The sequence below is a fragment of the Lolium perenne genome, chromosome 2, assembly GCF_019359855.2.
Source record: "Lolium perenne isolate Kyuss_39 chromosome 2, Kyuss_2.0, whole genome shotgun sequence".
NCBI lineage: Eukaryota > Viridiplantae > Streptophyta > Magnoliopsida > Poales > Poaceae > Lolium > Lolium perenne.
In genome coordinates this window covers 72,608,754-72,631,919 of record NC_067245.2, presented here as the reverse complement: position 1 = coordinate 72,631,919, position 23,166 = coordinate 72,608,754, and the positions used below count along the sequence as shown (strand labels likewise).

The window sequence follows — 23,166 nt, the reverse complement described above, 5'->3', positions numbered from 1 at the left end:
ACAAAATTGATGATCTTGTTTGGTCAAGTTAGCATATTTTATTCAAACATCATGTTAAAGTACTTATGGATATACTCTGTTAATTCTTAATACAAGATTGCATGAAGTTTTTTCCTTTCTTATGGAGTATAAGAGAGATGTGTTGCATCAGCTCTATGTTTATGTTAGGACGTGATGCCCATATGAATGCGTATCTTACTCATATTATGGTTTTGCATCCTCATATCTCATTGATGAATTACTATATGTCCACTACAACTTAAAAGAGAGAATTGTCAAGTGAACCCATAAACCTCGGTCCACTTTTTATTATAAGAAACACCTTTATATTGATTTTAGCATGTTTTCTATTTGCTGCACTATTTGAATCCGAAAATACAAAAAATATTTACTTTTATTATTTTCATCCAAAACACCAAAAACAATCAACCCCTTTACGGTTTTTTACTTAGTTACTACTCCCTCTGTTCCTTTCTATAGTGCATATATATTTTTGGCATTTGTTTCACAATATAAGGCTGTAGCTTGGCTTTTTTCAGTTACCCCCTCCATCAGTCAACTCCCACACGACATGCATGAAAAAAGATCCATACAAAATAGGAAACAATTAATTGAGATTCCTAATGCATGGCCCCAAGAATTGCTTAGATTTAGAAAGCAATGTTTTTCTTTCCTTAATTAAATCTGGCTGCACATATATGGAGAGACAATCAGACAGATTTGAGGGATTTTTTATGGTAAGTTGGGAAGTTATCGATTTCCCTAATTTTAGTTTGATATCAAATCGTTCATCCAGGGGGTCTTGTGTAAAAAATACTCTTGCGCTAATTTCCGTGCCAAAAATCTATAGGCACTATAGAAAGGAACGGAGGGAGTATATTTTATCGATTTTTACTCGCTTTATGTTTTACTTGTGTTTTATGTATTTTCACAAAAACTTGTGCTTGAAAACCACACGGTAGAGTTGGGGACACAAGGCTTTTTTTTACTATGCAGGATTGCTAGAAGAGGAGAGAAGAGAATACTCTTTGCTCAGTTTCCCGAGAGTTCGATATAACCGTTGAGTCACCCTTGTGGGGAAAATACTTTGCTGATGCAACACTTTGCACTTGGAGTCCCAACGTCATCATGTGCTCATTGGTGGTCCTTTATGGGAGAGAAATTCCCAGTAGTGTTGTGGTAGAGCTAGAAATACAGGTTATGGTTTGTGATGACATCCTTCTTGTTGGAAACGAGTGATTCTGGGTGGTCTTTGACTTGCTAAAATCATGCGCATAAGTTTAGCCAAGCGGGACCAGGTTATATCCTGTGGCAATTCCCTTCTGGAACATATACACGTGGTCGACTTAGCCAGGCCATGCCGATTAGTTGGATAGCTTTGGATGAGTTCTAGTGGTGGTTTGATACAACCAATCTTGAAGGGTGCACATAGTGATTTCTAGAGGAGGCTAGGTGGCGCATGAAAGCGATACAATCTCAATTGATTGGATGTGATAATGATATTTTGGTGACTCAAATATCTCCTTTTGATTTTACATGGTGAAAACCCATGATATCTCACTCTTGTGCACTAATATGATAACACGATGCACCTACACCCTCAATTTTGTTAAGCATGGTCTCAGGGTCGAGGTCTAGCATTCATTGTTTGAACCAGTCCCCAAGGATGAAAATATGCGTTCTTGTGTTTCCAGGTTGTGTCTTGCAACATGCTCTCAAATGCACCCATCTTCTTGAAGGTGTTGCTTGGAATACGAAGATGGATTTCTAGGGGATTTTATGTAGGGCTTTACTAGGTAGACCGTCGCTTGCTCTTGGGCAGTTTCTTTCTTGTATTTATGAATTTATCCTTATAGTTGCATTTTCTTCTATGGTTTCTTCATGTACTCTTCTTGTAATAATCTTGGTTGTGTGCAACATCTAAATGCAGTAGTTGGATGATGATAGTGATTTTTTTACTTGAAAAGGAGTGAGCTCCGACGCAAAATATCTATAGTGGCACATCACACTTCCTACTAAGATTAAGCTAACTTAGTAGTTGGCTGAAATAATATAAGGTGGTGAGGCAATGATGTCTTGTTTCTAGATTGAAAAACTGGCCCACTCTGCATACAAATAAATAAGAAACAAGCAAATATTATCAAAGCTACGAGGAGAAACTACTTGGGTGAGTGATGGCGCGTGATGCACACGTCCGTTGGGAACCCCAAGAGGAAGGTGTGATGCACACAGCAGCAAGTTTTCCCTCAGAAAGAAACCAAGGTTATCGAACCAGTAGGAGATGAAGGCCACGTGAAGGTTGTTGGTGAAGGAGTGTAGTGCGGCGCAACACCAGGGATTCCGGCGCCAACGTGTAACCTGCACAACACAATCAAAATACTTTGCCCCAACTTAACAGTGAGGTTGTCAATCTCACCGGCTTGCTGTAAACAAAGGATTAAACGTATGGTGTGGAGAATGATGTTTGTTTGCAAAGAACAGCAGAGAACAATGATTGCAGTAGATTGTATTTCAGATGTAAAAGAATGGACCGGGGTCCACAGTTCACTAGTGGTGTCTCTCCAATAAGATAAATAGCATGTTGGGTGAACAAATTACAGTTGGGCAATTGACAAATAGAGAGAGCATAGCAATGCACATACATATCATGATGACTAATATGAGATTTACTTAGGGCATTACGACAAAGAACATAGACCGCTATCCAGCATGCATCTATGCCTAAAAAGTCCACCTTCGGGTTAGCATCTGCACCCCTTCCAGTATTAAGTTGCAAACAACAGACAATTGCATTAAGTACTGTGCGTAATGTAAACAATACAAATATCCTTAGACAAAGCATTGTTGTTTTATCCCTAGTGGCGACATCACATCAATAACCTTAGAACTTTCTGTCACTGTACCAGATTCAATGGAGGCATGAACCCACTATCGAGCATAAATACTCCCTCTTGGAGTTACAAGTATCAACTTGGCCAGAGCCTCTACTAGCAACGGAGAGCATGCAAGATCATAAACACCACATATATGATAGATCAATAATCAACTTGACATAGTATTCCATATTCATCGGATCCCAACAAACACAACATGTAGCATTACAAATAGATGATCTTGATCATGATAGGCAGCTCACAAGATCTAAACATGATAGCACAAGAGGAGAAGACAACCATCTAGCTACTGCTATGGACCCATAGTCCAAGGATGAACTACTCACGCATCAGTCCGGAGGCGGGCATGGTGATGTAGAGTCCTCCGGTGATGATTCCCCTCTCCGGCAGGGTGCCGGAGGCGATCTCCTGAATCCCCCGAAATGGGATTGGCGGCGGCGGCGTCTCTGGAACTTTTCTCGTATCGTGGCTCTCGGTAATAGGGTTTTCGCGACGGAGAGAATATATAGGCGAAGGGGCAGAGTCGGGGGACGCTCGAGGGGCCCACCCCATAGGGCGGTGCGGCCAGGGGTGGGGCCGCGCCCCCCTAGGGTGTGGCCGCCTCGTCGCCCCTCTTCGTCTCCTCTTCGGACTTCTGGAAGTCTCCGTGGAAAATAAGACCGTGGGCTTTTGTTTCGTCTGATTCCGAGAATATTTCCTTTGTAGGAGTTCTGAAACCAAAAACAGCAGAAAACAGGAACTGGTGCTTCGGCATCTTGTTAATAGGTTAGTGCCGGAAAATGCATAAAAATGATATAAAGTGTATATAAAACATGTGAGTATTGTCATAAAACTAGCATGGAACATAAGAAATTATAGATATGTTTGAGACGTATCAAGCATCCCCAAGCTTAGTTCCTACTCGCCCTCGAGTAGGTAAACGATAACAAGGATAATTTCTGAAGTGACATGCTACTATCATAATCTTGATCAATACTATTGTAAAGCATATGAGATGAATGAAGTGATTCAAAGCAATGATAAAGATAATGACTAAACAACTGAATCATATAGCAAAGACTTTTCATGAATAGTACTTTCAAGACAAGCATCAATAAGTCTTGCATAAGAGTTAACTCATAAAGCAATAGATTCTTAATAGAAGGTTTTGAAGCAACACAAAGGAAGATATAAGTTTCAGCAGTTGCTTTCAACTTCAACATGTATATCTCATGGATAATTGTCAACACAAAGTAATATGATGAGTGCAAATAAGCAAGTATGTAGGAATCAATGTACACAGTTGACGCAAGTGTTTGCTTCTAAGATGGAAAGAAGTAGGTAAACTGACTCAACATAAAGTAAAAGAAAGGCCCTTCGCAGAGGGAAGCAGGGATTACTCATGTGCTAGAGCTTTTATTTTGAAAACATGGAAACAATTTTGTCAACGGTAGTAATAATTCATATGTGTTATGCATAAAACATCCTATAAGTTGCAAGCCTCATGCATCGAATACCAATAGTGCTCGCACCTTGTCCTAATTAGCTCGGATTTCCATGGATTATCATTGCATTACATATGTTTCAACCAAGTATCACAAAGCGGTACCTCTATGCCACCTATACAAAGGTCCAAGGAGATAGATCGCATTTGATTTCTCGTTTTTGATAAATCTCAACTTGAGGACATCCATACCGGGACAACATAGAAAATAGATAATGGACTCCTCTTTAATGCTTAAGCATTCAAATATTCTCATAAGAGATTGAGGATTAATGTCCAAGCTGAAACTTCCACCATGATACATGGCTTTGGTTGGCGGCCCAATGTTCTTCTCTAATAATATGCATACTCAAACCATTCAACTCATGGAAAAACACCCTTACTTCAGACAAGATGAACATGCATAGCAACTCACATGAAATTCAACAAAAGTGTAACAGTTGATGGCGTCCCCAGAAACATGGTTACCGCTCAACAAGCAACTTATAAGAAATAAGATACATAAGCTACATATTCTTTACCACGATAGTTTTTAAGTTACTTTCCCAAGAGCTATATATTGTAAAGACAAGGAATGAAATTTTAAAGGTAGCACGCAAGCAATTTACTTTGGAATGGCAGAGAAATACCACATAGTAGGTAGTTATGGTGGACAAAATGGCATAGGTTTTGGCTCAAGGTTTTGGATGCACGAGAAGCATTCCCTCTCAGTACAAGGCTTTGGCTAGCAAGGTTGTTTGAAGCAAACACAAGTATGAACCGGTACAACAAAACTTACATAAGAACATATTGCAAGCATTATAAGACCCTACACTGTCTTCCTTGTTGTTCAAACACTTTTACCAGAAAATATTTAGACTTTAGAGAGATCAATCATGCAAACCAAATTTCAACAAGCTCTACAGTAATTTTCCACTAATAGGTTCAAACTACATGATGCAAGAGCTTAAACATGATCTATTTGAGAGCTCAAAACAATTGCCAAGTATAAAATTATTCAAGATAATATACCAATTACCACATGAAGCATTTTCTGTTTCCAACCAAATAGCAATAAACGAAGCGGTTTTCAACCTTTGCCATGAACATTAAAAGTAAAGCTAAGAACACCAGTGTTCATATGAACAAGCGGAGCGTGTCTCTCTCCCATACAATGAATGCTAGGATCCGAATTTATTCAAACACAAACAAAAATAAAAACATACAGACGCTCCAAGTAAAGCACATAAGATGTGACGGAATAAAAATATAGTTTCACTAGAGGTGACCTGATAAGTTGTCGATGAAGAAGGGGATGCCTTGGGCATCCCCAAGCTTAGATGCTTGAGTCTTCTTGAAATATGCAGGGATGAACCACGGGGGCATCCCCAAGCTTAGACTTTTCACTCTTCTTGATCATATTATATCATCCTCCTCTCTTGACCTTTGAAAACTTCCTCCACACCAAACTCAAAAGAATCTCATTAGAGGGTTAGTGCATAATCAAAAATTCATATGTTCAGAGAGGACACAATCATTCCCAACACTTCTGGACATTACCCAAATCTACTGAAAGTTAATGGAGCAAAGAAATCCACTCAATACAGTAAAAGAGGCAATGTGAAATAAAAGGCAGAATCTGTCAAAACAGAACAGTCCATAAAGACGAATTTTTTCGAGGCACTTAACATGCTCAGATGAAGAATCTAAAATTGAATGAAAGTTGCGTACATATCTGAGGATCACTCATGAATTTTCGCAGATTTTTCTGACTTTCCTACAGAGAGACCTACTCAAATTTGTGACAGCTAGAAATCTGTTTCTGCGCAGGAATCCAAATTTAGTATCAACCTTACTATCAAAGACTTTACTTGGCACAACAATGCAATAAAATAAAGATAACGAGAGGTTGCTACAGTATTAACAACTTCCAAGAAACAAATATAAAACAAAAATTGCAGAATTAAAATAATGGGTTGTCTCCCATAAGCGCTTTTCTTTAACGCCTTTCAGCTAGGCGCATAAAGTGTAAATCAAGTATTATCAACAGATGAAGCATCAACATCATAATTTGTTCTAATAATAGAATCAAAAGGTAACTTCATTCTCTTTCTAAGGAAGTGTTCCATACCTTTCTTAAGAGGGAATTGATACTTAATATTTCCTTCTTTCATATCAATAATAGCACCAACAGTTCGAAGAAAGGGTCTTCCCAAAATAATAGGACAAGATGCATTGCATTCAATATCCAAGACAACAAAATCAACGGGGACAAGGCTATTGTTAACCGTAATGTGAACATTATCAATCCTCCCCAAAGGTTTTTTTATAGAATTATCAGCGAGATTAACATCCAAATAACAATATTTCAATGGTGGCAAGTCAAGCATATCATAAAGTTTCTTAGGCATAACATAAATATTTGCACCAAGATCACATAAAGCATTACAATCAAAATCATTGACTTTCATTTTAATGATGGGCTCCCAACCATCTTCTAACTTCCTAGGGATAGAAGCTTCAAGTTTTAATTCCTCTTCTCTAGCTTTAATGAGAGCATTTGTAATATGTTTTGTAAAGGCCAAGTTTATAGCACTAGCATTAGGACTTCTAGCAAGTTTTTGCAAGAACTTAATAACTTTAGAGATATGACAATTATCAAAATCAAAACCATTATGATCTAAAGCAGTGAGATCATTGTCCCCAATACTCTGAAAAATTTCAGCACTCTTATCACAAACAGTTTCAGCAATTTCAGGCAATTTTGCATGCTTTGTATTAGAGGTAGAAACATTGCCAACACCAATTATTTTACCATTGATAGTAGGAGGTTTAGCAACATGTGAAGCATTAACATTACTAGTGGTGGTGATAGTCCGAACTTTAGCTACATTATTCTCTTTAGCAAGTTTTTCTTCTCTTTCTCACCTAGCATGCAATTCAGCCATCATTCTAATATTGTCATTAATTTGAACTTGGATAGCGTTTGCTGTAGCAAATGACTTAATATCTTTAGTTTCATTAGGCATAACTTTCAATTTTAAAAGATCAACATCAGCAGCAAGACTATCAACCTTAGAAGCAAGAACATCAATTTTACCAAGCTTTTCTTCAACAGATTTGTTAAAAGCAGTTTGTATACTAATAAATTCTTTAAGCACGACTTCAAGACCAGAGGGTACACTCCTACTATTGTTGTAAGAATTACCATAAGAATTATCATAACCATTACCATTATTAGAAGGATATGGCCTATAGTTGTTACCAAAATTATTCCTATAAGCATTGTTGTTGAAATTATTACTTTTAATGAAGTTCACATCAACATGCTCTTCTTGAGCAACCAATGAAGCTAAAGGAACATTATTAGGATCAACATTAGATCTACCATTAACAAGCATAGACATAATAACATCAATCTTATCACTCAAGGAGGAGGTTTCTTCAACAGAATTTACCTTCTTACCTTGAGGAGTCCTTTCAGTGTGCCATTCAGAGTAGTTGATCATCATATTATCAAGAAGCTTTGTTGCAGCACCCAAAGTGATGGACATAAAAGTACCTCCAACAGCTGAATCCAATAGGTTCCTTGAATAAAAATTCAATCCTGCATAAAAGGTTTGGATGATCATCCAAGTAGTTAGTCCATGGGTAGGGCAATTCTTTACCAAAGATTTCATTCTTTCCCATGCTTGGGCAACATGTTCAGTATCCAATTGCTTAAAATTCATTATGCTACTTCTCAAAGATATAATTTTAGCAGGAGGATAATATCTACCAATGAAAGCATCTTTACATTTAGTCCATGAATCAATACTATTCTTAGGCAAGGATAGCAACCAATCTTTAGCTCTTCCTCTTAAGGAGAAAAGGAAACAATTTTAGTTTTATAATGTCCCCATCTACATCCTTATACTTTTGCATTTCACAAAGTTCAATAAAATTATTAAGACGGGCAGCAACATCATCAGTACTAACACCAGAAAATTTCTCTCTCATAACAATATTTAGTAAAGCAGGTTTAATTTCATAAAATTCTGCTGTAGTAGCAGGTGGAGCAATAGGTGTGCATATGAAATCATTATTATTTGTGCTAGTGAAGTCACACAACTTAGTGTTCTCAGGAGTATTCATTTTAACAATAATAGAAATAAGTAAAGCAAACCGAATTAAATAAAGTAAAACAGGTAACTAATTTTTTTGTGTTTTTGATATAAAGAAAGCAAACAAGACAGAAAATAAAATAAAGTAAAGCAAGACAATAAACAAAGTAAAGAGATTGGATGTGAGAGACTCCCCTTGCAGCGTGTCTTGATCTCCCCGGCAACGGTGCTAGAAAACAGTCTTGATGGCGCGTGATGCACACGTCCGTTGGGAACCCCAAGAGGAAGGTGTGATGCGCATAGCAGCAAGTTTTCCCTCAGAAAGAAACCAAGGTTATCGAACCAGTAGGAGATGAAGGCCACGTGAAGGTTGTTGGTGAAGGTGTGTAGTGCGGCGCAACACCAGGGATTCCGGCGCCAACGTGGAACCTGCACAACACAATCAAAATACTTTGCCTCAACTTAACAGTGAGGTTGTCAATCTCACCGGCTTGCTGTAAACAAAGGATTAAACGTATGGTGTGGAGAATGATGTTTGTTTGCAAAGAACAGCAAAGAACAATGATTGCAGTAGATTGTATTTCAGATGTTAAAGAATGGACCGGGGTCCACAGTTCACTAGTGGTGTCTCTCCAATAAGATAAGTAGCATGTTGGGTGAACAAATTACAGTTGGGCAATTGACAAATAGAGAGAGCATAGCAATGCAAATACATATCATGATGACTAATATGAGATTTACTTAGGGCATTACGACAAAGAACATAGACCGCTATCCAGCATGCATCTATGCCTAAAAAGTCCACCTTCGGGTTAGCATCCGCACCTCTTCCAGTATTAAGTTGCAAACAACAGACAATTGCATTAAGTATTGTGCGTAATGTAAACAATACAAATATCCTTAGACAAAGCATTGTTGTTTTATCCCTAGTGGCAACATCACATCCATAACCTTAGAACTTTCTGTCATTGTCCCAGATTCAATGGAGGCATGAGCCCACTATCGAGCATAAATACTCCCTCTTGGAGTTACAAGTATCAACTTGGCCAGAGCCTCTACTAGCAACGGAGAGCATGCAAGATCATAAACAACACATATATGATAGATCAATAATCAACTTGACATAGTATTCCATATTCATAGGATCCCAACAAACACAACATGTAGCATTACAAATAGATGATCTTGATCATGATAGGCAGCTCACAAGATCTAATAATGATAGCACAAGAGGAGAAGACAACCATCTAGCTACTGCTATGGACCCATAGTCCAAGGATGAACTACTCACGCATCAGTCCGGAGGCGGGCATGGTGATGTAGAGTCCTCCGGTGATGATTCCCCTCTCCGGCAGGGTGCCGGAAGCGATCTCCTGAATCCCCCAAGATGGGACTGGCAGCGGCGGTGTCTCTGGAACTTTTCTCGTATCGTGGCTCTCGGTAATAGGGTTTTCGCGACGGAGAGAATATATAGGCGAAGGGGCAGAGTCGGGGGACGCTCGAGGGGCCCACCCCATAGGGCGGCGTGGCCAGGGGTTGGGCCGTGCCCCCCTAGGGTGTGGCCGCCTCGTCGCCCCTCTTCGTCTCCTCTTCGGACTTCTGGAAGGCTCCGTGGAAAATAAGACCGTGGGCTTTTGTTTCGTCCAATTCCGAGAATATTTTCTGTGTAGGATTTCTGAAACCAAAAACAGCATAAAACAGGAACTGGCGCTTCGGCATCTTGTTAATAGGTTAGTGCCGAAAAATGCATAAAAATGACATAAAGTGTATATAAAACATGTGAGTATTGTCATAAAACTAGCATGGAACATAAGAAATTATAGATACGTTTGAGACGTATCAGTGAGTCAGTAAAAATACTAAAACCCTTGACCAAATCTAGTTTCCTCTCTCCGAGCCTCCTTGTAAATCGATGTCACACTCCTTTCTTCAACTTCCTCTACCATTATCGCATGATGTTGCAGCTAAGGACCCTATAGCTTTTGTAGGGCGCTACTTGATCTTCGGACATTGTGGCTTCTGATTATTTAGGGTGGCACCAAGATACTCCTTCGTCGTGAGAGGATGCCCCGATCAACGTTCTCACGGTGGAATAATGTGGTGGGGCTCACAATGTCTCTATTTGTGCGGGGTTTTCTATATGTGACGAGGCCTTGGAAGTGCGACCATGGCCCAATTGGCGATCACATGGATCCCATGACTCCGAGAGAGCTTTTCCATTCATGACACACTCTATGGGGCATAATATGATCTCACGTATCAGAGGCTAATATTGTTTGCCAATATGGTAACTATATTTGGTGGTCGCTTTAGTCACTATGACTTTGTAGGACATCTATACAAGTGATAGGAAAGTCTATACTTCATTGGTTGGTATAAGCAATGTATGATGTACTTCCGGCAAAAACATGTCTGAAATTTGTTGATTGGATCCAACAACAATACACTTGTACACCATCTCTTACCCGGAGATGTTGCCTTGGATAACCATGACACTTCAGGTGATCTTGCCTTCACTTTTTGGGTTTTGGGTATGTGTCTTATGTGTGTTGCAAGCTTCTTAACGATGTTGTTGAGATGCCTCAATTGCAAAGTGGGATATTGTGTTGGCAACATGTGATTAGGGGAGCTATTATATTTGTAAGGCGTGTCAATTGGATTTAGCCCCATGAAGCTGGAAGACCCCTAGCGGAAAATGAGAAAAGCTTAAATTTATGCTATGTTTTACGTACTTATGTCATAGGAAATAACCACACTATTAGGATGAGTTTTGCTTTGGAAACTTGTGCGGACATTTGTTTTGATATTCTTATACATATTCACAGATATTTTATATAAGAAGAAGCTCTGAAACCTATTTTCTATTGCTAGGGATACATATTTGCGCATTTCTCCTATTCACTTTTGGCTATTTATATCCTCTTTGTTTTTTTGTGCTTGGATTACTTCTAGCTTGTTTAGTCGTGTATCTTACTTGCTAGTGTAATCTTTCCATATAGGAATTTTCATTTTAGAGAATCATATTTATCTGCAATTATTCTCTAAAACGAACAAATTCATTGATATTTGTATTCAAGTCTTCATCTTGTCTAGTCAGCATCTTTGATTCTTCAGCGGGATTCCTTCTTTCCCCGCGCATATTTCTGTTGACTTAGGTAACCATTCAGCCTCAACATCTTATGCCTTATTTGAATAAAACTAGATATTATGTACATCAAGATGTAGATGGCTGTAGGATGATCGATATTTGCAATGTCTAAAGAAGGAAATAGAATATCTACAAACCATCGCTTGGGAATGTTACCAGTAGGATATGCAAAGCATGTTAAGTGAGCACCTGTTGAGTGTGGATGTAACAATTCGACTGCATGCTCAAGCAAAAAATAAAATAGGCCACACAAATCATATGGTCTAAAAATACTCCTTGCCCAGATTCTCAAATTCCCTGCTCTCAAAGTCCCCAATTGTGATGCCTCCAACCTTTCAAAATCTTCTCAACATGAGCTCCTCCCAATGGGACTTCACACGTTAGTCCCACGTGGTCTCGCCCTTGTTTTGACACAATTTTTTTTTATATCATGTAGTATCTCGACGCCCATCAACTATTAAAAGTCCGTGGTGTCTTGTACTCCCCCCATGCATGAGAAAAGTTGTCGCTTTGGACAAGGATAGACTCAAATTTTTTTGTTTACATATATTTGAAACAGATACATGAAAATCATATTTTTCAATATGTCTATGCTCTCACAATAGACAATTCTTTTGGATTTTATGACAAATTATAAATAAAAATGGTTGAAATTGTATTTTTTTGAAAAACATATAATTATCCTAAACAACAACTTCTAAATGACCAGATGGATTATAGAGCCAAAGAAACAAATAAAATGTGGATTTTGTTTCCTTCAATGAGGTCATACATTATCCCCCCCCCCCCCCCCCCTCTCCCCGAGCTCAATTACAAGTTAATGGCTTCCCCCCATGTTTTTCTTATACCCTATCTAGAATACTATTAGTGTACTTCAGTTCACAATCATTTTAGTTGCACTTACATTGTTCTCAAATTCCTCTGCTTTTATTTTCTTTGTTTTTTTGTTGGTATAGCATGAAAAAACTGTCTGGGGACGGCTGCTGCATGATATGTGTATACTGTTCCATATGTCGCCAAAGAGATGCCCCCATTCAAAACTGAACTAGCCAGTGACACGCCTACCTCATCCAGTGAAGGAGAAAGACTTGGCAGATGGCGAAATCGTCAAGAGGCTCTGCTAAATAAAACAAAAGTCATGCGGCGTGGTTGCTCAAAAGTTGTTTCTCAGCCGTTTGTACTGGCGCTGGTTGTCATCACTGCCTCGAAGCCCGCCAAGTGGCAGACTCTCCTGCAGCCGAATTGGTCTTTGTAGTGTTTTGACTACGTAACCACAGATTAGGGACGAACTGGTCCAAATCAGTGGCCCAAAAGTTTCCAGTTAAGCTGATGCATGCTCGTTAAGACCTAGTAATAGTAAATCACCAGGAGATGTAGACCCCTTGACACTTGCATCAATGTTAAGGTGGGGTCATCCCTTCCTACTACGCAGTTCTATAACTTCTAGCTTGCTTAATTAGTTGCTTACATGTTCAGTCAGTGGCTCAAAAGTTTCTAGTTAGGCTAATGTTGGTGAGGACCCGGTATGTCCCTATTAGAATTGAGGAGTAGCCCCCTTGACTCAAGTAGTAAAGAGGGAGGATGCTTATGGTAAAACATCCTCATGGTGTTTTTGTTTGCTTGCTTGCATATAGTACAATTTTTAAGAAAGATGGAATTGACATTCGACTGTTCAAACTCAAACCAGAACGAGGTTTATAAATGGGAGGCACTAATATTAGGCACAGACGTGTGGAGTATTACTATGGAGCTCCCAGGTGCCCGTGCACTTTATATTTTAAAAATCGAATAAACTCTTTCTGATTAAATGTGTTAGAAAAATTGTAATTCACGCACCCACAAGTCACCATGATTCTTACTCGTGCAACTTTTCAAGAAAAAATCGACTGCTATGTGTCCTACACAAAAAAGAGAAGAGAACTCGAAAACTACCAAGGGAGGCCAAGCTACTGTAACCCTTTATTTTCAAAAATTCAGAAATCATAGTTTAAATTTCAAAAAAAATCTGAATTTTTTTCCTAGATGTAGACAATGATGAAATCTACAAACACGCAAAATCTCAATGTGAAATTCTTTGTATTGTAGACTACACAAAAATGACAAACTGACATGTTTTATAGTTTTAAAATATGCACTATTCACTATTCTCAGATCTACACATTTATTATCTTTTTGTAGCCGAAAGTAGTAAGAATTTCACATTGTGATTTTGCACATTTGTATATTCCATCATTGGCTACATCCAAGATTTTTTCAGAATATTTTGAAACTTAAAAATATGATTTCCATTTTTTTAAATAAAGAGCTACATGTAGCCCGGCCTCTATTTTTCCACTCTCGAAGAAAACTTTGCTATATTGTGAATAGTACATGTCTACTCCTATATTATGAACAGTACAATTTGTATTTTTGGTACGTTACATAATTCAGTTTTTTAGGTTCAAATTTGTAATACACATACCTGCATACATTCCCTATCCATATAATTTACCACACATTTTTTCTTTTATTTTTCCGACGTGTTTTTCAAAGAGGGTGCGCGTGCACCTAGGAGCCAAAATTTCACGTATTTTTCAAAGAGTGTGGATATATACAGTGGCGGAGCTAGATAACTAATGACCGGGGTGTTCCGATGACGCCAAAGCAGCCAAAAAATATTTTTTAGGTGTAGCATACATGGTAATATGTTTTTTTTTGCTATTTTACAAAGAAAGTAAAAAATTATCCGGTACCCTGGAGGTAGCACTTCTATCCGCCACTGGATATATACGCCAAGAAGTTTATATAACCACGGAACAAATACCCCTTCTTCTTTCAAGTAAGCACCAAAATTGCAGAAAATACCTATTCTCACTCTTTCTTAAATTAAGAACCAAAATACTTACATAACCTCAAGTGAGTGGTGATGCACCAATCATTTTTGAAAGTTGTGGTGCTGCACTACTTGCTGATTCCACCACAGCAAGTAAATAAAATACAGAAACTGAAAGCAATACCTTTTGCCAGTTTTTGCTCACTGGTAAAAATGCCAATGCGAAGAGACAAGAGCAACAACAAGGCACCTTATGTTAAGCACATACATCCGGTTCCACGGATGCAGAGTAAAAACATACACACAAGCCACGATCATAACTCTGCTTTGACCATGATTGACTAATAACCAGCCCTGAAAGTAACCTTTGCCAGTTTGCTCACTGATAACCATGCCAAACTGAAGAGACAAAAATTTAGAGTATGTTGGATGCATAATTCCAGTTCCACGGATGCAGACTTGCAGAAGTAGCATACAAATCTCAATAGCTCTGGTTGTTTGACCATGATTGACTGACCAGCCCTGAAAGTAACCTCACAGCCCTGCCCCTCTCCATCCCTCTTGCCTGAGATTTCAAAATCAGCCCAAAAATCCCCTATAAATCCCCCCACTTTGCCAAGCAACCAGAGCAAACACCTGACAAACACCTGTCTCCTCTCCTCTCCCCTCACACCTTCCTTCCCCAGCTCCAAGATTCCAGTTTTAAGCCAAGCACAACCTCATCCCCAATGGAGCTCCACTTCCAGGTGCAGCCCCAAGTGCTCCAGGCGCAGGACTACTGCTACTACTACCAGCACCATCAGGAGCAGGCGGCGGCGGCGCAGGCAGCCCAGCCCACCAAGCCGCGGGGCAGGAAGAAGGGCGGCAGCAGCCACACCAAGTTCGTCGGCGTCCGCCAGCGCCCGTCGGGCCGGTGGGTCGCCGAGATCAAGGACACCACCCAGAAGATCCGCATGTGGCTCGGCACCTTCGAGACCGCCGACGCCGCCGCGCGCGCATACGACGAGGCCGCCCGCCTCCTCCGCGGCGCCGAGGCGCGCACCAACTTCGCGCCCCGCATCTCGCCCGACTGCCCGCTCGCCGTCCGCATCCGCGGCCTCCTCCACCACAAGAAGCTCAAGAAGGCCAGGCTCCCCGCCGCGTCCACCAAGGTGGCCCCCGCCTCCTCCTCCACGCCCGCCGCTCCCGCCGCCACAACCACCACCACCACCACCACAAGCAATAGTAATAGCAATAGCATGGATGGAGCTTGTGGGGGTGGCTCAAGCAGCAGCAGTAGCAGCAGCGCCATCAGCTTTGACGCGCCCATGAAGCAAGGGGCCGGCGAGGTGTACAGGCCGGACTTCGCCCCCCTCGCCAGCGCCGAGGACCAGTTCGAGTCTTGGGTGTTCGACTCGGCGCCCTTCGGCCAGTTCCCGGCGCTGGACAGCTTCGCCGCCGTCGACGCCTGCACGCCACCGGCGGCGTCTCCCGAGGAGACGAGCGCCGCCCCTGCTTCCGGGATGGCGGAGTTCGAGCGGATGAAGGTGGAGCGGCGGATCTCGGCGTCCCTGTACGCCATGAACGGCCTCCAGGAGTACTTCGACAAGGTGTTCGACGCGTCCGCCTGCGACCCGCTCTGGGATCTCTCGCCGCTCTGCCACTAGCTTGGCTTCGCGCGCTCCGGCCGCCGTTGGCCGGCGTGTGTGCTCGTCGTTCTTTCTCTTTTGCCTCCTGGGCGCCGGACTGCTAGCCTCTGCCGGGGAAGAAGCATCAGTGATTCAGTGTGCTGTGTGTTGCGTGTGCGTGTCAACTTGGTTTTTGCTGCGGCCAGGCAGTGCAGTGTAAAGAGGAATTACTTGTTCTTAGATTTCCAGTCAATGCAAGCGATGCACTTCTATGCAAAACAAATGTTGGTTCCAATTTTGCATTGTAGTGCAGCAAATCGTTGCACATTCTGAGCTAGACTGACGATCAAATTGTAACTTTGCTTCAAGCCTTTTGCGGCGGCTCATTGCTGCAACGGATTCTCGTGCTTACCAAGAATTCATGATGGAAAAAGGCAAAAAGATGCTGTTTTTAGCTAAGTGCCAACATGTAAATTTGAGTAAAGCACACTTGTTGTCTATGAAGCTTGTACATATCTGTGCATTAGTCACTAAGTCTTAAAATGCTGCAGACCAGTCACAATAGGCTCTGTTCTCTTTGAATTGTAGAAATTTCGTAGGAATTTCTATTGAGATCAAAGTTAAGTTCTGTAGACTGGTTTAATTGTGCCCCAATTTCGTAGCAATTTGAAGGGAAAATTTACTACTGTTGTGGTCAGAAACCCACCGGCGAGCAGCGACGGGCAACACAGTAGAGCCGGGAGGCTCCCAGGACTGCGGCTGGCCCTGGTCCCTCCGAGCGACGGCCCGCAAAGACTCGGCACGCACGTCCGATGCTGGTGCAAGGGCGTGCCACCTGACCTATACCTGGTCAGGAAGGTGATGGAGATGCCTCGCTTAGTTTCCTGCATGGCATACACGTAAACATTAAATACGAGCCTCGATCGGCTCTCAGGTTGACCTGTGAATCGGCTCAAAGAGCCGATCCACCCATGATTCGCACGAGGTGTACGAATATATGGTGGTCCTGCTTGATCAAAATAAAGCTAAAACGATCTACTGCGATTTAGGGTTTTCACCACATAATCGGAACATCCTACTCGTGATTGAGCTTCGCGGCCACGCACGGTGTTCGTAAACCGACCCTAGGCAAGGCCTAAAAACCAACACGAGGTTGATCCCCGGAACATCCTGTCTAGGGCTAGCAAACTACACCCTACGCGCCACTGGATCCTTCAACCCGTTTGTAAGGCCTAACTATGCAGATATTAAACTAATCCTTGAAGAACAAGGAGCAACCATAACGGATCGGATCTACTAAATAATGATCAAGCGGGGTGCCGCCCTTACACCTAAGATAGGCGTAAGGGCGGCTAGATGTCTAAGGGTTGCACGACGATAGCATATGATACGATAAACAATGCTAACCCTAACACATCTAAGATAACTACGTTGCTCGCCATCAAAAAGGCTTCAGTACGAGCAACGCATGAACAGCGAATAAACTTGTACTGCCTAGATCGCAAGATGCGATCTAGGCAGCATGATGCTTACCCGGAAGAAACCCTCGAGACAAGGGAGTTGGCGATGCGCCTAGATTGGTTTGTGGTGAACGTGATTGTTGTTTATTTCATAAACCCTAGATACATATTTATAGTCCGTAGACTTTCTAACGTGGGAATAATCCCAACCGTGCACGAGCCAAACTCTAACTAACCGACACGTATCCTACTATATTACAGATACACGGGCAAACTAGCCCAAACTTTGCATATAAGGCCGATTCACGTATATTCTTCCATGTATATTCTTCAAGCCCATCTTGATCGCGGCCCACCTCTAACTCGGTCAAATTCTGGTGATAACACATGCCCCCCTGGTTTTGGAATTGATAATTCCAAAATCACTCTGCTTTTTCTTCGTCGGGTCATGTCGTGGCAGAGCAGAACCGTCGCAGTATCCTTCATCATGATGCCCTGCCTTCTCAACTTCTCCGCGTGACCTGGCAGTTTTTTTTTTGTTGGGCACCACTTCCTCGGAAACTGCTGTGGCATTGAATTTCCACTATATCCCCTTTTATTTAACCGCTCCAAACAGTTTGCTTCTTCATCCCCTTCGCATTAACACTCCCAAAAGCCCTCCTGCGCCACCATGTCTTCTTCCTCCTCTGCCTCATCGGATCTTTCCACCCAATCCTCCTCCTCCCGCGAGCCGACGCCGGAGTGGAACCCGGAGGAGGCCCACGCGGCCAACATCCGCCGCGCCATCGAAGCCGGGGAGGAGTCTAGTCACGACTTCTCCGTCTGGTCTGAGGACGACAAGTCCTCGACCGACGGGGAAAGTGACCTCCGCTTCCTTGCCGACGGGGAAACGGAGGAGGAGAGCGATGACGATCGCTTCTCCTGCGACGACTTCACTTCCCCCGAGGAGGAGGAGGACGAGAAGGAGGAGGAGGATGACACCTCCTCCGACGAACCGCCGGCCAAGCGCTTCTGTCCCTGGCCGGGGAACCTCAGCGACTTCGACAGCGACGACGACGCTGACGAGGAGGATGAGGACAACGAGGGTCCTGACGGCGGCCGCTACAGCAACGATGACGAGCCCGCCGGGAGTAGCGCCGACAGCGGCGACGACGGCGACGACGAGGGCAGCGACGGCCCGTAGATAGGACCATTAGCATAGGATCAGTAGTAGTAGATGGGGCAATGTATCCCCTAGTACTTCCTTTTGAGAGCAATCAGCTCTTTATGTAAGAAATCCTGTTTATCAATGAAGAATTTCCCCCAATTTGATTTTGCCGATTTCCTTTAAGCTAATTTAGCCGATTCCCCTTCATACTGACTTTGCCGATTGTTCACTTAGCCAATGCTCGATGAGCCGATAGCAACGCATCGGTTCTTCACGATCCATCCTTCAATTCTTCAACTGATGACTTTGAAATCTGGTGGATAATGTGGAGTCTCCAAGAGAGCCTTTAAATTCCTCCCACCAGGTCCAGTGATCCTCTTCTGCAAGAACTCACCATTTTTGAAGAAGGTTGTGACGCAGGATCAGCCGATGACACCCCAATCGGCTTCTAAAACAGAGCATCTACCGGGCCAGCTGCCCCCCGAGCCTCAGTCAAGGCGAGAATATTGGTGAGGATGCACAGATCAAACAAAGGGCCTTGAACTCAGGCAATTGAGACAGCCACCATGCAGAGGTCCTAGTCATTCCTACGAGCGTAGCTGAGAAAGTGGCCAACTTAGCCAGGCCGACGGTAGATACACCGGAGCCGATCACCTTTTCTTCCTTTGAAAGCCGATATTACAGACGAAACACCAACGGCTTAAAGAGTAAAAGGTTGGAGGTTGGCCATGAGGCTGAACTAAAAACCGACCTGGTCGAAATCCGTGTCTTGAACACGCAGCTGGTAGATCTTGTGTAATTGTACTAGAGTCGATGGTTGTGCATCGGCTTTGTTTACCATGAGAAAAAACTTTTTTTTACTGGCCGATTTTCTATCGGCCCCCAATATTTCACTGCACATGTATCGCACATGTTCATCTGATTAGGTGCCCCCCGAGCCGAATCTGCCAGGTAACTGCGGATATCGGCTCTGTAGTTAGCCAAGGCACTGTATTTGAACGTCGGCTCCGATAGGACTAATGTTGACTCTCATCAGCCGACGTAAAACCGCTGCCCATTAGATCGACGTTGAACACAGGCAGAATGTGTGGTGAGGATAATTTTGGCTGATTGCTGGAATCGGCCTCCACGTTGATCGAATCGCTCAATGAAGGTTTTGCAATGTTCCTCCATAGATCTTTGGGGCCGATCCCAAGGATCGGCCTCGCCACGTTTGCCCATCGGTTCGTTCTTGCTACACGGTCAGGCCGGTGGATAAGACCAGCCTAACCCCATCCTTTGTCACGTCGATGCGCTCATGATCGTCCAAATTGATGCCTGAGAGTGGCTCTTGGCCTGCTGTTTCCCAAGCGTTCATGCCAGCCGTTGAAATCTCGGCTGAGTCATCTGCATGGACGACCTCTACCTCATCTCCATCCCACTGTATTACGCATTGGTGCATCATGGATGGAATGCAACAGTTGGCGTGGATCCAATCTCTTCCTAGCAGGACATCATAGGTGCTCTTGCTGTCGACGATAAAGAACGTCGTAGGGATGGTTTTCCTTCCTACGGTCAGATCCACATTCAGAACACCTTGTGCGTCAGACGCTTGGCCGTTGAAATCGCTCAGTGTCACGTTGGTCTTGATCAGATCCGAGCTAGAGCGTCCCAACCGACGTAGCATGGAGTATGGCATAATGTTGACTACCGCTCCGGTGTCCACCAGCATCTTGTTGACAGGCTGCCCATTGATATAACCTCGCAAGTACAGGGCCTTCAGATGTCTGTAGCTTCTTTCTCGTGGCTTCTCAAAGATAACTGGCCGTGGGCCGCAGTCAAGTTGTGCCACGGGTGCCTCGTCTAATCCTGGAGCACTAAACTCCGTCGGAAGGATGAACACCATGTTTGTGCCAGCCGATGTTTCATCATCGGCTTTCCTTTGCTTGGGGCGCCACTCCATTTTTTGTGGTCGACCCTCTTCATCCAGGGTTCGCTGAATTTTCGCGGCCAGATCAGGCCGCGCCTTCCTTAGCGTGTGCAGGTATAACCTTTCGGCTTCCTCCAAGGCACGCAGTCACTGAACCCTACGCTTTTGGGAACGGCTGAGTCCATCAGGGCACCACCTTGGCTGGTGGTACCTGTCTTCTTCTTCTTCATCATCGTCTTCCAAATCCTCGAGATCTTCCACCCGAGGGGACTCAGCGTGCTTGTTCCGAGGTGGGAGAGGCCCTAGACGTTTGAACACGGACACGTTAGCTGCATCCTTCCTCTTCTGTCTACATTCTGGGCAGTTGCCGATTGTAGGCAATCGGCTCATTCCTGAATCCCAGCAGTGTCTGAAGAAGGGGCAGTCCCAGTGCCTATCCTCGTCGTCTTGCTCCCTTGACTTTTCCTTGGCGTGGCGCTCATATCTCTCCTCGTCGCGATCATGCCGACGACGTCTCCTGGCGTCCCTAGCCAGACGATCTCTTTCATCATCGTCGTTGGGTCGTCGGCGTTGGTCATATTGACTCACATACTTGTTGAGGAGGTGATCAGAGAGAGGTCGTTGATATCTCACGTTCCTCACTTCTCCCTCTGTGATGTAGCGCTTGCCATCAAGACAGAGCCGATCGCGTGGAACGGCTTCCTCTGCGTCCTTGCTACGAGAGCAGCTGCCCTCGTCTCCGTCCTTACCAGAGTGGTGTCCAGGTCCTACCATGTTGATGTTGAACGAGAATCTTGGCTGGCACCCTCCAGGGTAAGTGCACTCCACCATGTTAACGGCGGGGAAGGGGTGAGTGTCGACTTTCATGGCGTACTGGTTGAAAATTAGACGTCCTTGTTCTATCGCCATTTGGATCTGCTGACGCCACACCCTGCAGTCGTTGGTGGTATGGGAGAACGAGTTATGCCATTTACAGTATGACTTTCCGTTCAGCTCCTGTACCGTGGGGATTTTGAGGCCTTCGGGTAACTTCAACTGCTTCTCCTTAAGTAAGAGGTCAAAAATTTGCTCAGTTTTAGTTACGTCGAAATCAAATCCTCTGGGCGGACCTGGTGGCTTAACCCATTTGCAGGACACGGGGGTTGCCCCCCGAGTCCATTCGGCCACTGCTACCTCTTGATCTCCCGCAGAGCCTTCGTCTTCATCTGCCTCAACCAGGACTACCGCACGCTTGAATTTGTCCTGGTACAAGTCTGGGTGGCGCTGTTCATATAACGACAGTTTCTGAACCATGTGCGCCAGTGAAGGGTAGTCTGCTTGGGAGGCCATATCCTTGATTGGTGATGCAAGGCCCACCACTGCCAACTCGACTGCTTCTTTTTCAGTCACACGAGCCGAATAACATCGGTTCCTAACAAGTCTGAAGCGCTGGACGTATTCTGCCACAGTTTCTCCACGCTTCTGACGTACTTGTGCTAGATCGGCAATGCCGGCCTCGGAAGCCTCTGAGTGATACTGCATGTGGAACTGCTCTTCCAACTGCTTCCACGTCCGGATTGAGTCTGGTGGCAGCGATGTGTACCACCCGAAAGCCGATCCTGTGAGAGACTATGCGAAGAACCTCACACGCAGTTCATCTGCTGCTGAGATCGTGCCCAGCTGTGCCAAATATCGGCTCACGTGCTCGATGGAGCTGGAACCATCTGATCCATTAAACTTGGAGAAATCAGGGAGCCGATATTTGGGTGGTAGCGGGATCAACTCGTACTCGTTGGGGTACGGCTTGGAATAGCCGATTGTCCTTCTTTTCGGCACCATACCGAACTGGTCTCTCAGGATGGTACTGATTTGATCCGCGGTGCTGGCTGCAGGAGTTGAACTCTGAAGATTCGCCGGAGTGGCATACTTAGCCAGCCATGCTTGCTTTTCCAGCTCTGAGCCAACTGCAGGAGCTGAGCTCTGGAGGTTTGTCGGAGTGGCATACTTAGCTAGCCATGTCTGCTTCTCAAGATCTGTTCCCGAAGTTCCTCCTGTTGTTCCAGAGGTCCCTATTTGTTGCGATCCTGGTTTGTGAGTGCCCGATTCTGCGATGCCGGCACGTATGTGCACGTGTACCCGTGAGGGATCTCCTTCGGCGCCTCATGCAAGAACTGGTAGTCACTAGGGTCACCACCGATCTTGTAGACGACGTATGCCGGTGAACTCGGCACTTCTGGTGCTGCCAACGCGAATGGCAGCGGTGGGCGGGACTGGAGTGGCATCTCTCCTTGGTAAGTCCCGAGAGCTGGTCCTGACGGAGAGTACTAATGCCTCATGATTTCCTGGATCACCCGAAGAGCGACACGCTCGAAAGTGTTCACCAGGCTCTCAGAATGGCGGTGCAGCGAGTGAGCTACCATGTAGTTAATCTCCTGACGCAGGGACCTGGTGCGTTCTTCTGACGGGGCGGACAGGTCCACTCCATCGAGCGCGCCTTCAGGTGAGAACCCCTTCCACCTGACGCCATGTGAGCGGGTTCTGTGAAAAGAGCCGATGAGGTCGGCTTCGAGGATCGCTTTGACCTCGTCATACTTCTTCTTGAGCTCCTCGGTCAGATCCTCGTACGTGACTGGGGTGCCGTCCGC

General features: G+C 44.0%; 1 protein-coding gene across 1 annotated transcript; it reads left to right on the top strand.

Moving 5' to 3' along the window:
• The first annotated feature begins 15,015 nt into the window (after positions 1-15,015).
• LOC127332938 (ethylene-responsive transcription factor ERN1) lies at positions 15,016-16,581 on the top strand. Its single transcript, XM_051359259.2, has one exon. It carries the CDS (start codon positions 15,148-15,150, stop codon positions 16,063-16,065), a length of 918 nt encoding a protein of 305 aa, XP_051215219.1. The 5' UTR covers positions 15,016-15,147; the 3' UTR covers positions 16,066-16,581.
• Positions 16,582-23,166: the final 6,585 nt, after the last annotated feature.